Source organism: Salvia hispanica, chromosome 1 (genome assembly GCF_023119035.1).
Source record: "Salvia hispanica cultivar TCC Black 2014 chromosome 1, UniMelb_Shisp_WGS_1.0, whole genome shotgun sequence".
Classification (NCBI taxonomy): domain Eukaryota; kingdom Viridiplantae; phylum Streptophyta; class Magnoliopsida; order Lamiales; family Lamiaceae; genus Salvia; species Salvia hispanica.
In genome coordinates this window covers 540,301-554,576 of record NC_062965.1, presented here as the reverse complement: position 1 = coordinate 554,576, position 14,276 = coordinate 540,301, and the positions used below count along the sequence as shown (strand labels likewise).

Genomic DNA, 14,276 nt, shown 5'->3' with positions numbered 1-14,276 from the left:
AATCTTCAACTCTCTAAAATACTCCCTCCGTCCCAGATTCGTAGTAACATTTTGCTATAAAAGTCCGTCTCACATTTGGAGTAACATTTAGAATTTACTATATTTGCACATAAAATTTTACCCCATTATTCACTAAAATTACACCCAAATGTCATTATCTACATTAAAATAAATCAAAACAAAAATAACAAACCAAAAAGTCAAAAAGGACCCACCAACTCACTTAATTTATTACACACTTCATCATCTCACTCCACCAACACACTTCATTTATTACATACTCCACCTCTCACTTCATTAATTACACACTACACCAATTCCTTAAAACCCGTGCCATAACTAAATGTAACTACAAATGTGGGACGGAGGGAGTATTAGTTACAACAGCCATTCTCCAACGGCTCTTTCAGCTTCAAGAAACATTGCTCAACCAAAATATTTGCAAGGGAACACCTTCACAATTACAAAGTTAGCCTTAAATGCTATATTGGCTATGAATTTAGACTCAAAATGAGCAGCAGCATTAGCATATACGACACACTAGAAAATGTTTGTACATTGCTCAAAAATTTAGTGCTCTATTGGCTATAAAAACACTGTCTTATCTTACCTATAATCTTATATACTTAAACTACGTAAATACCAGTATTAATATTTGATGAAACACGAATGCACAACAGAACATGCAATTTGTGTTATACAACATGTTGGTGGTAATATATTAGTACTAATTTGCAATTTACAGTCTAAACATGGAAAACACTGCATTTTGGGAGCAGAGCAATGCAGCAAAATCGAGCAATGGATAAGTCTTGCTATTCCCACAACTGAAAATGAGCAGAAATGTCTGATAGACATTGGTATCCACATCCTCATCAACAAAAAGCAATGAAAGAAAAGAGAATTGCAATGTGAGGTTTCTGACCAGTAAACATGAAGTGTAGTTGAGCAATTCAAATGGACACTTTAGAGGCACCCACTCATCAAACTCTTAGTATGTTTTCTCCTTCCGTTTTCAACTATCAAACACATAAATGATTAATGGAGAATAGGTTAAATCAACAAGTCACTGAAAGTCTATATAATGTGGCGGTGAGGAAATAGGCATGTAACTGTTTCTACAAAAAGGAAACAAGAATATGTATTCATACTCACTTATTATCTCTTCATCAATATAGATGTTGCGGATATGGGAAATGTTGGGCCATTGGGAATCAGCTGCATCACTCTGTTGTTCAATACCACTTATTTCTGGGCAGCCCCTAATATATAAGTGTTGAAGTGATGTGAGGCCCCGCAGTGCATGTAGACTCCTTAACTTCTTGCAATCATATAACCACAATACCCTTAGAGATGAGAGGTTCCCCAACCATTCAGGCAACTCTTCCATTCCATAATTCTCTATGCTTAAAAAATAAAGTGAGGAGAGATGTTGAGTTGATTCTGGCAAATTTCCCCAAGCTTCCCTCCCTTTCAATTGTAATTGGTTAACTGAGTGGGAGTAGCATCCTTGCAATAAGCCATCAACGGTCTCCATAGATCCCCCCATACTAGCATCTATATATAAATCATGATTACAAGAACGGCCCCCCAATCGAGAAACACCAATAATATCTAAACGTGTTAGACGAGGCAATTTCGGCAGACGGTCAATTATTTCGGGTAGATTCTTTAGGCTACTTAAATTCTCCAACTGCAGTTCCTCAAGCAAGGATCCTATCACTTCACATGGAATATACAGCAAAGCTTTGCATTCACAAATCTCCAACCTTTTAAGACATGTGAGGCTTCCTTGTGAATGTTGTGCACCAATACCTGCTACTCGTTCCAAATTTGGACAGTCGCTTATAATCAACTTCTCCAAAGAATTGAGGGTGCCTAGACCATCTGGTAATTCTCTCAAATTGCAACACTTTCTTAGACGTAACTCCAAGAGATTGGGATTGTTATAGAATAGCCAATTTGGGAGATATTTCAGATCATCTATTCCTTCTATCCAAAGCCCTGATAGCAACTTTAATTTCGTCTTGAATATGTATGTTAAAGGTATGCTCCCAGTCTCCCTGATTCTCAAACTTTTGAGGCATGGCCACGAATGATTAGGAAAAATCATCAATTGTTTGCACTGAGAGATCTCCAAGTGTTGGAGGTTAGGAAATACCTTCACATCACTTGCACCTGCAGATTCTACTTCTTCCCACTCCGTAAGCTTAGGCATTTCAACCAACACGAGCCTTTCTATAGCTGGAAAAACAATACGTGTCTCCTCATTCACTAATCCATAGAATGATGAATTTATGGACTGCACGTTTGTCAATCCTTCTAACCAGAGAAACTTGAGATTTGGCAACTGCCCAAACATTGGGATTTCTTCACATTCTGAGCACTTGGAGAGCTTTATCTCAATCAACTTGTTAAGTGCTACCATATTTTCAATTACCATATTTCGCGTCCAGGATGGAAATCTTTTTCCCTTGAACCCTTCAATCTCTAACTTCTTCAGATTAGAGTGAGGTTGGAGGCCTTCCAACACATCCTCATCATTTGTAGCTTCAACTTCTCTATCTTGATCCCATCTCAAACGCAAATCCAATATTTTTGACTTGTGGGATAGACTTGCTTTCTCAGCCTCATCCTTGCTAGTAACCCTTTCAAGCTTAGAAATTACAAGGCTTCCTTTGAGACCATTCAAACTTCCGAGTTCTTCGATTTTCCATCCATCTTTGTCACCAACATTAAAATACTCTAGTGTTTGGAGAGAAGTTAATCTCCCAATCTCAGCAGGCAACTCTACATACCAAGCAATGTAAAGATGTCTCAAGTTAGTCAAATACTTAAGAGTACTAGGCAGTTTCTTCAATCTTCTTGAACGTGCGTTTAATGTTTGCAACTTATGGAAGTCACCAATCCAATTTGGCAAATATTTGATATATGTCGCCGATATATCAAGTTTCCTTAAATGTATCAACTTTCGTATCGAACTTGGCAACATACTACACCAATCATCTGCAAGAACTAGAACATGTAGACGCTCGAAATCAGCAAACTTGTTACGATAAATGTGTCCCTCGAACAATAATGTCCGCAAATATTTTGCCACTTCTTTTGGAATTCGACTTTCTTCATCATGAATCATGTATCTCACACGGCTCCCGCCTTCTGTATTATTTGAAGAACCTGAAATTGAACATGCGAGATCATGCACAAGATCGTGCATCGCACAACTCTCTACACTTCCATAATCATCTCTTTCTGCAACTTGTAGGAGAGAGTTGTGCAGAAGAATTTTTATAAATTTGTCGCCTAAGCACTCCATCTCAATGCTTCCATTAGCTTCAAGAAATCCTTCTGCCATCCAATACTCAATTAGTTCCTGACTTTTGATTTTGCGACCTTTAGGAAACACCGAACAACATGCAAAACACTTCTTTAGTGACGGTAGAGACAAATTATCAAAGCTCAACTTCAATATCTTTGTGATATGATCCCCTTCATCATGAGAAAGCCATTTATCTTCGATCGAGAGCCATTCTTCTTCCGATTTATTGCATAATGCTCCACCAACTACACTAGCAGCTAATGGCAAACCTTGACATCTTGTTGCAATCTTCCTCCCTATGGCCTCAAACTCTAATGGAATATCCTCTTTTCCAAAAGTTTTTGCTTTAATTATTGACCAACAATCTTCATGTGATAACCCTTTGAGCTCATGTGTATGAAGTGATTGCATAGTTGAAACGACTTCCATATTTCTGGTGGTAACTAAAATCGCATTTCCCTTGACAGAAGTAATGCCAATCAAAGAATTGATAAAATCATCCCATTTGGGACGATCATCATTCCAAACATCATCAAGAATAAGAAAATAAGTTTTATCTTTTAAAACCTTTTGAAGCCTTTTCAGAATATCTTGCCTACTGTCAACCTCAACTTGATCATGTGAATTCTTTTTCACAAAATCTTGCCTACTCTCAAAATCAACTTGACCAAAAGAATTCTTTTTGAGAAAATCTTGCCTACTCTGTACTTCTTCTTGATCAGAAGAAGTGTTATCGAGAATATCTTGGCTACTCTCAGTTTCAACTTGATCAGAAGAAGGCAACTCCTTAAGGATTTTCTTGAAAAGAATGATTGGATCAAAAATTTGAGAGACATGAACCCAAATATGTGATCCAAAGTGAGTTTTTATCTTTGGATGATGGAAGACATTCCTAGTCAAGGTTGTCTTCCCCATTCCTCCCATTCCAACAATGGCAAAGATAGAAACTACACGTTCATTAGTTGTCGTACCGGTGTTAATAACCTCAACTATTTCCGACAACAACTCATCTCTTCCAATGAAAATTGGATCATGTGAGAAGGAATCGGTTTCAAAAGTAGGCAAAGTTGGCACATTGGTGGCAAGAGTCTCTTTCAGACCAAGCCCAGCTCCCTCTTTGTAAATGGACTCCAAATTCTCATTGATTTCTTGGATTTTAAGAGCTATATTTCTGGGATGCGCAATATGACTCAAAGATGAGAAGCATGAGAGTACCTTTTCTTTCATGGGCTTGGTGGGCATCATGGGCTTGATTTGTTTGGAGAGGTGATGATAGTTGAGTTCATCCAAAACATTGTCAGCATCGAAGGCCACATCTTCGAGTTTCCTCAGCCAGCTTTTGACAGCTCCACCGGGAATGGTACGGCTCTCAGCATCGTTCAACAATTGCTGGATCGTATCTAAACTCCCAGCTAGCTTTTCTGCTTCTTTGTCGAGACCTCGAATCAGTGAGATCTCTTTCTTGGAATGGTCGATGAGGTTTTGAACTAAAACTTTAATGACGGCGGCGACAGCTTCTCCTTCCATTGTTTGAGTTTGTAACTGATTCAGAAAGAGCCAAAGAGAAATGGATGAATTGGTACAGAGAGAATGAGAGAAATGCAATCGAAAGTGAGAAGAATAATTGTGATGAGCTGCAGTATAGTTTACACTTTACACTTTACGTGTAGCCTTCCATTCAAGATACTTTGCTTTCATTTTCATACAACTTGTTATTCTTATGGTAAGTTACAATTTTGGTGTAGCATATTCTATACACAGTGTGATCAATTAATTCCTTTCTTGTGTTGATTTTCCTTGATCACGGGGATTTCTTTTCCACTTTCTAGTTTAAGCATATTTCAATTCTTATCTTGAAGCCAAATTTAAGTTTCGATTCAATAGAAAAACTGTTCAACTTATTTAGTTCGAGTTCCACTAATTCGCTCTATGTTATCGATTTGGTAAGTTAGATTAAAATAAAGAGTAAAGGTCAAAACTGGTCCTGAACATATGTCCATTTTACGATTTTGGTCCTAAACTTTATCTTTTGAATTTTTTGGTCCTATACATTTCAAATTGGATCACAATTGGTCCTCTGTTAACAATTCCGTTAATTTTATAGCGGTCAACGGATTTAACCCAATTTTGACCAATTAAAGCTCTTAATTATGATTTTTAACTCACTAATTATATCATTAATTATTATTCTAGTGTAACACTCCTAATAAAATAAAATAAATATATTAACAATAAATATACTAAAAGTAAATAAAATTAAAATAATTCATGAAGGTTGAACACTCTTCGAAGCCATCTCGCTGAACGACGGCGGCGACGACACGAACAAGTCCTTCAGCTTATGGCTGACGGCGACGGAGGCCTTCTCCGACGAGCTCTCTCCGCCGTTGCGATCGGGATCGCAGCCCGGTGGCAGCCTCCTTCAGCCGGCCGGTCCGCTTCCGCCGCGGGTGAGAAGCATTCTGAGGGTTGTGCAGCGGCGGAGGTGGATTACCCCCTACACGGCTATTCACATCCCCTCCCCCCAACAACAAAAAAAAAAACTCCTTTCTCACTTCCCCAATATTTGCTTTTGTCTCTCTCTCACCCCACCCCAAACATTTGTTCTCTCTATCTCTAACTCCCCCACGGCCCCACGGAGTGTTCTCTCTCTCCGACACCTACAAACCCTTTCCTTATGTTCGTCCTCCATTTCTCTAAAAACTCACCGCCATTATCACTCTCTTTCCTACTGTGATTAAGGATTTGAATTTGGTTGGTGGAGGTTGTGTGCACCGGTGGTGGAGGCTCTCCATGGTCGGCGTCATGGCCGTTGTTGATACCTTTTTTGGTTTCGTGATAGGTCGTGATGTCTAGATCCCAGATCTGAGACTAATTCTTTTGCCTTTTAACCCTAATTCATCAAGTTGGGATTTTTTTCGATTTATGGTTTATTTGAGGTACTATTTGTTGATTGTTGATTGTTGAACAATATTGCTCAACAATTTGGATCCAATGATGTTTCTGGTTTATTATTTGATTGAAAATTTTCTTTTTAATTTGCTGATTTTGGTTGTTTCCTTCAACATTTTCATAACTTAGAACTATGAATAAATTCATTATTCTTACTTAATTAATTAATTATTCAATTAGGCGAATTTAATTTTTAATTAATTATGCATTTCGATAATATTATAAATAATTTATATTTTTATTAAAAAAAATAATTTTGATAATTAAATAATTAAAAATTGCTTAAGTTGGTCAAAATTGTGATTAAAATCGTTGACCGTTAAATATTAACGGAATTTTTAACGGAGGACCAATTGTGATCCGATTTGAAATGTACAGGACCAAAAAATTCAAAAGATAAAGTTTAGGACCAAAATCGTAAAATGGGCATATGTTCAGGACCAATTTTGGTCTTTACTCTAAAATAAAATAAATAAATATATTTCAGTTTAATTTATATGAATTTTAAGAAATAGTAGTATAAAAGAAATTATCTAAAAAATTTTTAGATTATCGAGTTTTAAGAAATACCAAATTAGATGAAAAATAAAAAAATTATCGGAATGTGACTTCTATTTTTAAATATTAATTTTATAATAAAATTTAAATAATAAGTGAAATATTAGGTTTAATTAATGATTTATACAGTATATACAATTAGTGATGAAAAACAAATAACAACAGCTTTTATCACACATGTTCTCATGATAAAACAATGAGTTGATACATACTATGCAAAACATGAACGAGATCAAAAGTGCGAAAATGGAAATTTATTCTTTTTTCTTAACTTCCTTAACTTCTCACCATGCTCGCAAGTAAATATTTTTTAAGAGATGTTTCCTTATAAAAAATTAGTACACCCTCCTGTCTCCTCTGTCTCATTAGAGTAAATAACTACACATTATATTTTTCACTTTGACCAATATAATATACTACGCATTAACTAATTGATTCATTAGATGAAACATGCATTTAACAATACTACTAATAATTACTGCCAAATTCTGGATTTTCAATTGATATGCATACAAATCCTCCCTTGCAATTGGTTCATTCATTTTGAACCTCCATGCATATCCTTCAAATTAACTTTTTTACTCTCTTTTCAACTAACTCGTTAATACTGCTCACGAGGATGTGATCTTGGATAGTTTTAACTCGAAAAAGCTCATACTATCCAACTTTTTTGGAGTTAAACCACTTCAGACAATCAAAAGTAGCAGTAGTAGTAGTAGTATTGAACCTCGCAATGCAATGAGAATAACACGAACAAGGCAATGGTTTATGTGGTTCAGCGTAAGCCTACATCCATAGGCGAACAAAGAGATCTTTTAATTCACTAAACTCGATCAAACAAGATCACAATGTGAATCACAAATGGCCATAGCATAGAGAGTCAGGAAACATTCATCTTTAGTACTGACATCAACACAATCCCAGGCATGTTGTGGGGGGAAAGGGGCAGAGGCATTTCGTCTTCCGAATTGGATCAAACGTGTTGGATATAGCTGCAACGCAGACAACATGATTTTTGTATATGAGTTCATGCGCAAAGGTCACAAGTAAATTTGGCATACATGACTTACTTCCGTAACATCTAACCATTTTTCATAGTACTAAATAGTAGTAAATGAGTAAGAAAATAAGCCAAGTTTAATTAGATAACCCAAAAAGGAAAATATACCGGAGTCTAAATGGATGGATGAAGTATAAGCTACTCTACTCTCGATAATTTCCATGATTTATGATAACTTGCTTAATTTATATTCTATGGAAAGGATCAACATTACACAAAACTCTTAATTTCCATAATTTATGATGATTGTGCAATTAGCGTTGACCTTAGTTTTTTAACGAAACTGTCAAAAAAATGACTACTTCGGCGATATTTTCATTTGTCAAGGACCAGTTTTTCAGAAAGTGAATGTTTTGGACCAAATTCGTAATTTGATCATGTGTTTAGGACCAAAATTTACCATTACTCTACTAAGGGTGTGATCAATTGCTAACTATTTAAGTTGCTAACTCTACTAATTAATCTACTAACTAATCAACGCAGTGTATTATAAATGTCAACCCATAATTTTGTTGAACTTCAATATATTGTGTTGATATTATATATTGACATTTTTAATACACTGCATTGATTAGTTAGCAACTTAAACATTTAGCAATATAATGCACCCCTACTCTATTATTAATATTTGATGAAATACGAATGCAAAATAGAAGATCCAATTTGTGTGAAACATATATGTTGGGGATACTAATTTGCAGTTTACAGTCTCAAATAGCTAATGGAGTACATTGCATTTTGGGAGCAGAGCAATGTAGCAAAATCGAGCAATGGATAACTTTTGCTATTTCCCGCAACTAAAAATGAGCATAAATATGTGAAAGCCATTGGTATCCAGATCCTATTCAATTAATAGAAGCAAAGAAGAGAGAATTGCAATGTGCGGTTTCTTACCAGTAAAAATGAAGAAAGGTTGGGCAATTCCAATGGACACTTTAGAGGCACCCACTCATCAAACTCTTAGTCTGTTTTCTCCTCCATCCTTTAATTATCAAACACATAAAGGATTAATGGAGAAAAGGTGAAATCAATAAGTCACTGAAAGTGAATATATAATGTGGTGGTGAGGAAATAGACATGCATGATGCAACTGTTTCTATAAAAGGAAACCAGAAAATGTATTCGTACTAACCTATTCTGTATTCATTAAGCTCAATGTAGGAGATATGGGAAATGTTGGGCCATTGGGAATCAACTGCATCAATACTTATTTCTGGGCACCCCTTAATATCTAAGATTCGAAGTGATGTGAGGCCCTGCAGTGCATGTAGACTCTTTAACTTCTTGCAATTATATATACTCAATTCCATTAGAGATGAGAGATTCCCCAACCATTCAGGCAACTCTTCCATTCCATAATTCTCTATCTCTAACTGACCGATAGAGGTGAGATGTTGAATTGATTCTGGCAAATTTCCCCAACCTTCCCTCCCTTTCAAGTGTAATTTCTTAAGTGAGTGGGAGTAGCATCCTTGCAATAAGCCATCAACGGTCTCCATAGATCCCTCCATACTAACATCTATTCCTAACTCATTACTGGAATAACCGGCCCTAAATTGAGAAACACCATAAATTACCAAATGTGTTAGACGAGGCAATTTCGGCAGACAATCAATTATTCCGGGTAGACTCTTTAGGCTACTTAAATTCAAAAACTCCAGTTTCTCAAGCGAGGATCCTACCATTTCACATGGAAAGTACAACAAAGCTTTGCATTCACAAATCTTCAATATTTTAAGACATGCAAGGCTTCCTTGTGATTGTTGTACACCAATATCTGCTACTTGTTCCAAATTTGGACAGTCGCTTATACTCAACATCTCCAAAGAATTGAGGGTGCCTAGACCATCTGGTAATTCTCTCAAATTGGAACACTCTGTTAAACTTAACTCCAAGAGATTGGGATTGTTTTTGAATAACCAATTTGGGAGATATTCCAGATCATCTATTCCTTCTATCCAAAGCTCTGTTAGCAACTTTAATTTCGTCTTGAAAATGTTTGCGAAAGGCACGCTCCCAGTCCCCCTAATTATCAAACGTGTGAGGCACGGCCACGAATGATTAGGAAAACTCTTCAATTGCTTGCACCAACAGACCTCCAAGTGTTGGAGGTTAGGAAATAACTTGACATCACCTGCACCCGCTGATTCCAGATCTGCCCACTCTGTCAGCTTCTGCATGTAACGCAATACGATTTTTTCAAGAGCTGGAAAAACAATACGTGTCTCCTCGTTCACTAATCCATAGAATGAAGAATTTATTGACTTCAAATTTCTCAATCCTACTAACCAGAGAGACTTCAGATTTGGCAATTGTCCAAACATTGGGATTTCTTCACATTCTGAACAGTAGAAGAGTTTTATCTTAATCAACTTGTTCAGTGGTACCCAAGAGCCTTGAGGTACATTTTCAATTGTCATCTTCTGGGCCCATGACGGAAATTTTTTACCTTTGAATCCTTCAATCACTAACTTTGTTAGGTTTGAGTGTGGTTGAAGACCTTCCAACACATTCTCATCATTTGGAGTTTCACCTTCTCTATCCTTATTCCATTTCAAATATAACTTCAATAATTTTGACTTGTGGGATAGACTTGCTTTCCCAGCCACTTCCTTGTTATCAACCCTTTCAAGGTTAGAAATTTCCAATTTTCCTTTGAGACCATTCAAACTCCCAAGCTCTTCGATTTTCCATCCATCTTTCTCACCAACTTTAAAATACTTTAGCGTCCGGAGAGAAGTTAAACTCCCAATCTCGGCAGGCAACTTTGCAAAGGAATTGATATAAAGATGCCTTAAATTAATCAAGTACTTCAGAGTACTAGGCAGTTCCTTCAATTCTCTTCCACTTGCGTTTAATGTTTGCATCTGATGGAGATCACCAATCCAGTCCGGCAAATATTTGATACGCGTCGAAGAAATATCAAGTTTTCTTAAATGTATCAACTTCCTTATCGAACTTGGCAACTTTTCACACCAATAAAATTCAAGACTTAAAACATGTAGATGCTCAAAATCTGCAAACATGTTATCATCAATGTATCCCACGAACAATAACGTACGCAAATATTTTGCCACATCTTTTGGAATACGACGTCCTTTATCACAAATCATATATCTCACTCGGCTCCCGCCTTCTGTATTATTAGAAGAAACTGAAATTGAACATGCGAGATCATGCACAAGATCGTGCATCACACAACTCTTTACATTTCCATAATCATCTCTTTCTGTAACTTGTAGTAAAGAGTTGTGCAGAAGAACTTTCATAAATTTATCACCCAAGCACTCCATCTCACTATTTCCATTAGCTTCAAGAAATCCTTCCGCCATCCAATACTCAATCAGTTCTTGACTTTTGATTTTGCGACCTTTAGGAAAAATCGAACAACATGCAAAACACTTCTTGAGTGACGGTAGAGACAAATTATCAAAGCTCAACTTCAAAATCTTTGTGATATGATCCCCTTCATTGTATGAAAGCCATTTCTCTTCGATCAAGAGCCATTCTTCTTCAGATTTATTGCATAGTGCTCCACCAACTACATTGGCTGCTAATGGCAAACCTTGGCATCTTGTTGCAATCTTCCTCCCTATGGCCTCAAACTCTAATGGAATATCCACTTTTCCAAAAGTTTTTGCTTTGATTATTGACCAACAATCTTCATGTGATAATCCTTTGAGCTCATGTGTATGAAGTGATTGCATAGTTGAAACGACTTCCATATTTCTGGTTGTAACAACAATCGCATTCCCCTTGGTAGATGTAACACCAACCAAAGAATTGATAAAATCATCCCATTTGGGACGATCTTGATTCCAAACATCATCAAGAATCATAAGACAAGTTTTATTTTTTAAAGCTTTTTGAAGCCTTTTCAGAATATCTTGCCTACTCTCAACATCAACTTGACCAAAAGAAGTCTTTTTCAGAAAATCCCGCCTACTCTTATCTTCTACTCGATCAGAAGAAGTGTTTTCGAGAATACCTGGGTTACTCTCAACTTCAACTTGATCATAGGAAGTCAACTCCATGAGGATTTTCTTGAAAAGAATGATTGGGTCAAAATTTTGAGAAACATGCACCCAAATATGTGATCCAAAGTGAGTTTTTATCTTTGGATGATGGAAGACATTCCTAGTCAAGGTTGTCTTCCCCATTCCTCCCATTCCCACGATGGCAAAGATAGAAACTACACGCTCATCAGTTGTGGTACCAATGTTAATAACCTCAACTATTTCCGACACCAACTCATCTCTTCCAATGAAAATTGGATCATGTGAGAAGGAATCAGTTTCAAATGCAGTACGAGGCAATTTTGGCACATCGTTGGCTAGCCTCTCTTTGAGGCCAAGTCCGGCTCCCTCTTTGTAAATGGACTCCAAATTCACATTGATTTCTCTGATTTTAAGAGCTATATTTCTCGGATGCGTGATATGACTGAAGGATGAGAAGCAAGATAGTGCCTTTTGTTTCATCGGCTTGGTGGGCATGATGGGCTTGATTTGTTTGGAGAGATGATGATAGTTGAATTCATCCAAAACGTTGTCAGCATCAAACGCCACATCTTCGAGCTTCCTCAGCCAGCTTTTGACAGCCCCACCGGGAATGGTACGGCTTTCAGCATCGTTCAAGAATTGCTGGATAGTATCTAGACTCCCAGTTAGCTTTGCTGCTTCTTTGTCGAGACCTCGGATTAGTGAGATCTCTTTCTTGGATTGGTCTATGAGGTTTTGGACTACTACTTTAATGACCGCGGCGACAGCTTCTCCTTCCATTGTTTGATCCTGTAACTGATTCAGTAAGAGAAATGGATAATTGGTGTAAAGAGAAGGACAGAGCAGGAATAGAATCAGTATAGTTTACATCCTTTTTATTCAAGGTAGTTTGCTTTCATTTTCTTATGTTATTTCAGTTCTTGCCGACAACTATTTTTTAAAATTTCTAATTTACTTGTGGATTGACGCCCAATTTAAATGTTGATTTAATTAAAAAATTGTTCAAACTCGCATAACGGAGTAACGTTTGATTTAAATAGGACAAGTGAAAGAAAGAAATAAATAAGTTCATTCCATCTTTCTCTTGCTCCCTCCATCAACGAATAGGAGTAACGGCTCATTTAGGTTTCAATTTGATTCGTATTGAGACTTGGGACTGGCCAAATCTAGTTACCAGCACGGCGTGAACCAAACATGTGTTGGAGTAAACTAGTTCAGCTCGGATTTGGCAGTGAAAGCGGTTGAGTTTGGTTTCACAGAGTTAGTTATGAAGTCAGCTTCTTGAGTTGACTTGAGGTGGTTAAAACGGAGAGGATATATGCTGATCAGAGAATCAACACACCATTCCATTCATCCAAGATAAGTCGAGTTTCTTCATCAAAGAATTGAGTGAAACACTTGTAAAATAGCTAGAGAGTTTTGTATCATTCCTGATCTGAGTTTTGAAATATAGGATACATTGAATAGCTAGTTTTTTTTTATTGTGATGCATGGCTCTATATCGGATTATAACTGCGATCAAGATTGTGATCAATTGGGTCCATCACATCTGGTCAAGGCTCGTGCTTGTGGTTCCTGAATCTTGCTAGGTTTACAAAATACCGCCATTTGTGGGAAGTTTGGCGATCCACAATGACAATGACAAGGTTTGATATGGAGCAGTATTTTGGACTATGGCGCATAAAAATGAAAGCGATACTTATTCAGCAAGGACTTTGGGAGGCACTGGAGTTTGAAGAAAAACATATGGGGTGTTCTCGCGTCTCGTTTCTTCTTCTTCTTCTCTATAACACTTCTCGAGATTCCATACAGATGGGTATGTAGACTCTCTAGAACCGGAAAAAAATGAAACGACCAAAAACTAAAAAATAAATCAAAAGGAAATATATTGTATAATCTCCCAAAATAGAAAAAACCTGACACTAGACTAGTTGGCCATAACCCTTAGCGCAAAGTATGATTTTTCCATCCTTATAGTAGCATGCATAATAACCAACTAATAAATCAACAGCATAAATCCATTTAAAGGAAAACTAAATAAAAAATCAAAAACCAGCAAAGTAAAAAAAGGCCAAGATCTCTCAGATGTATGGGTAGACATACCTTAGAGCTCTTCACAATATCTCTTCTTCTTCTTCTTTGCTCTGCGCTCTTGTAGTGAATAGGCAATGGAATTTGTCTTCTCCTTCTTGCACATGATATATACCTAATGACTGATATAATATTGAATATATTGAATTAATTAATATATTCCGTGTTAATTATGGAGCCTAATCTCCTACCATATTTAGGATTTGTTTCCTAGAAGTATATTTCCTTGTGATAGATTTATTCCATAGAAGATATTTCCTTATGGAATATGTTTCCTAGTTTGACTAGAATTAGGGTT

General features: G+C 36.7%; 2 protein-coding genes across 3 annotated transcripts in view; both read right to left on the bottom strand.

The window, feature by feature from the left end:
• Window positions 1–1,066: 1,066 nt before the first annotated feature.
• Window positions 1,067–4,846, bottom strand: LOC125206935 (disease resistance protein RGA2-like). Its single transcript, XM_048106151.1, has one exon. It carries the CDS (start codon window positions 4,844–4,846, stop codon window positions 1,067–1,069), a length of 3,780 nt encoding a protein of 1,259 aa, XP_047962108.1.
• A 2,411-nt stretch (window positions 4,847–7,257) lies between these two features.
• LOC125218492 (putative disease resistance protein RGA3) overlaps window positions 7,258–14,276 on the bottom strand; it is a 112,556-nt gene continuing 105,537 nt past the window's right edge. The window contains exons 4-7 of one of the 2 annotated variants that reach the window (XM_048120186.1): window positions 13,991–14,100; window positions 9,022–12,676; window positions 8,784–8,871; window positions 7,258–7,821 (exon numbers count right to left, since the gene is read on the bottom strand). In XM_048120186.1, coding sequence (XP_047976143.1) covers window positions 8,825–8,871; window positions 9,022–12,667 — 3,693 coding nt within the window. In that variant the 5' untranslated portion in view covers window positions 12,668–12,676; window positions 13,991–14,100 and the 3' untranslated portion in view covers window positions 7,258–7,821; window positions 8,784–8,824. The remainder of the gene's footprint in view (window positions 7,822–8,783; window positions 8,872–9,021; window positions 12,677–13,990; window positions 14,101–14,276) is intronic. The other variant, XR_007175965.1, reaches the window with a different exon arrangement.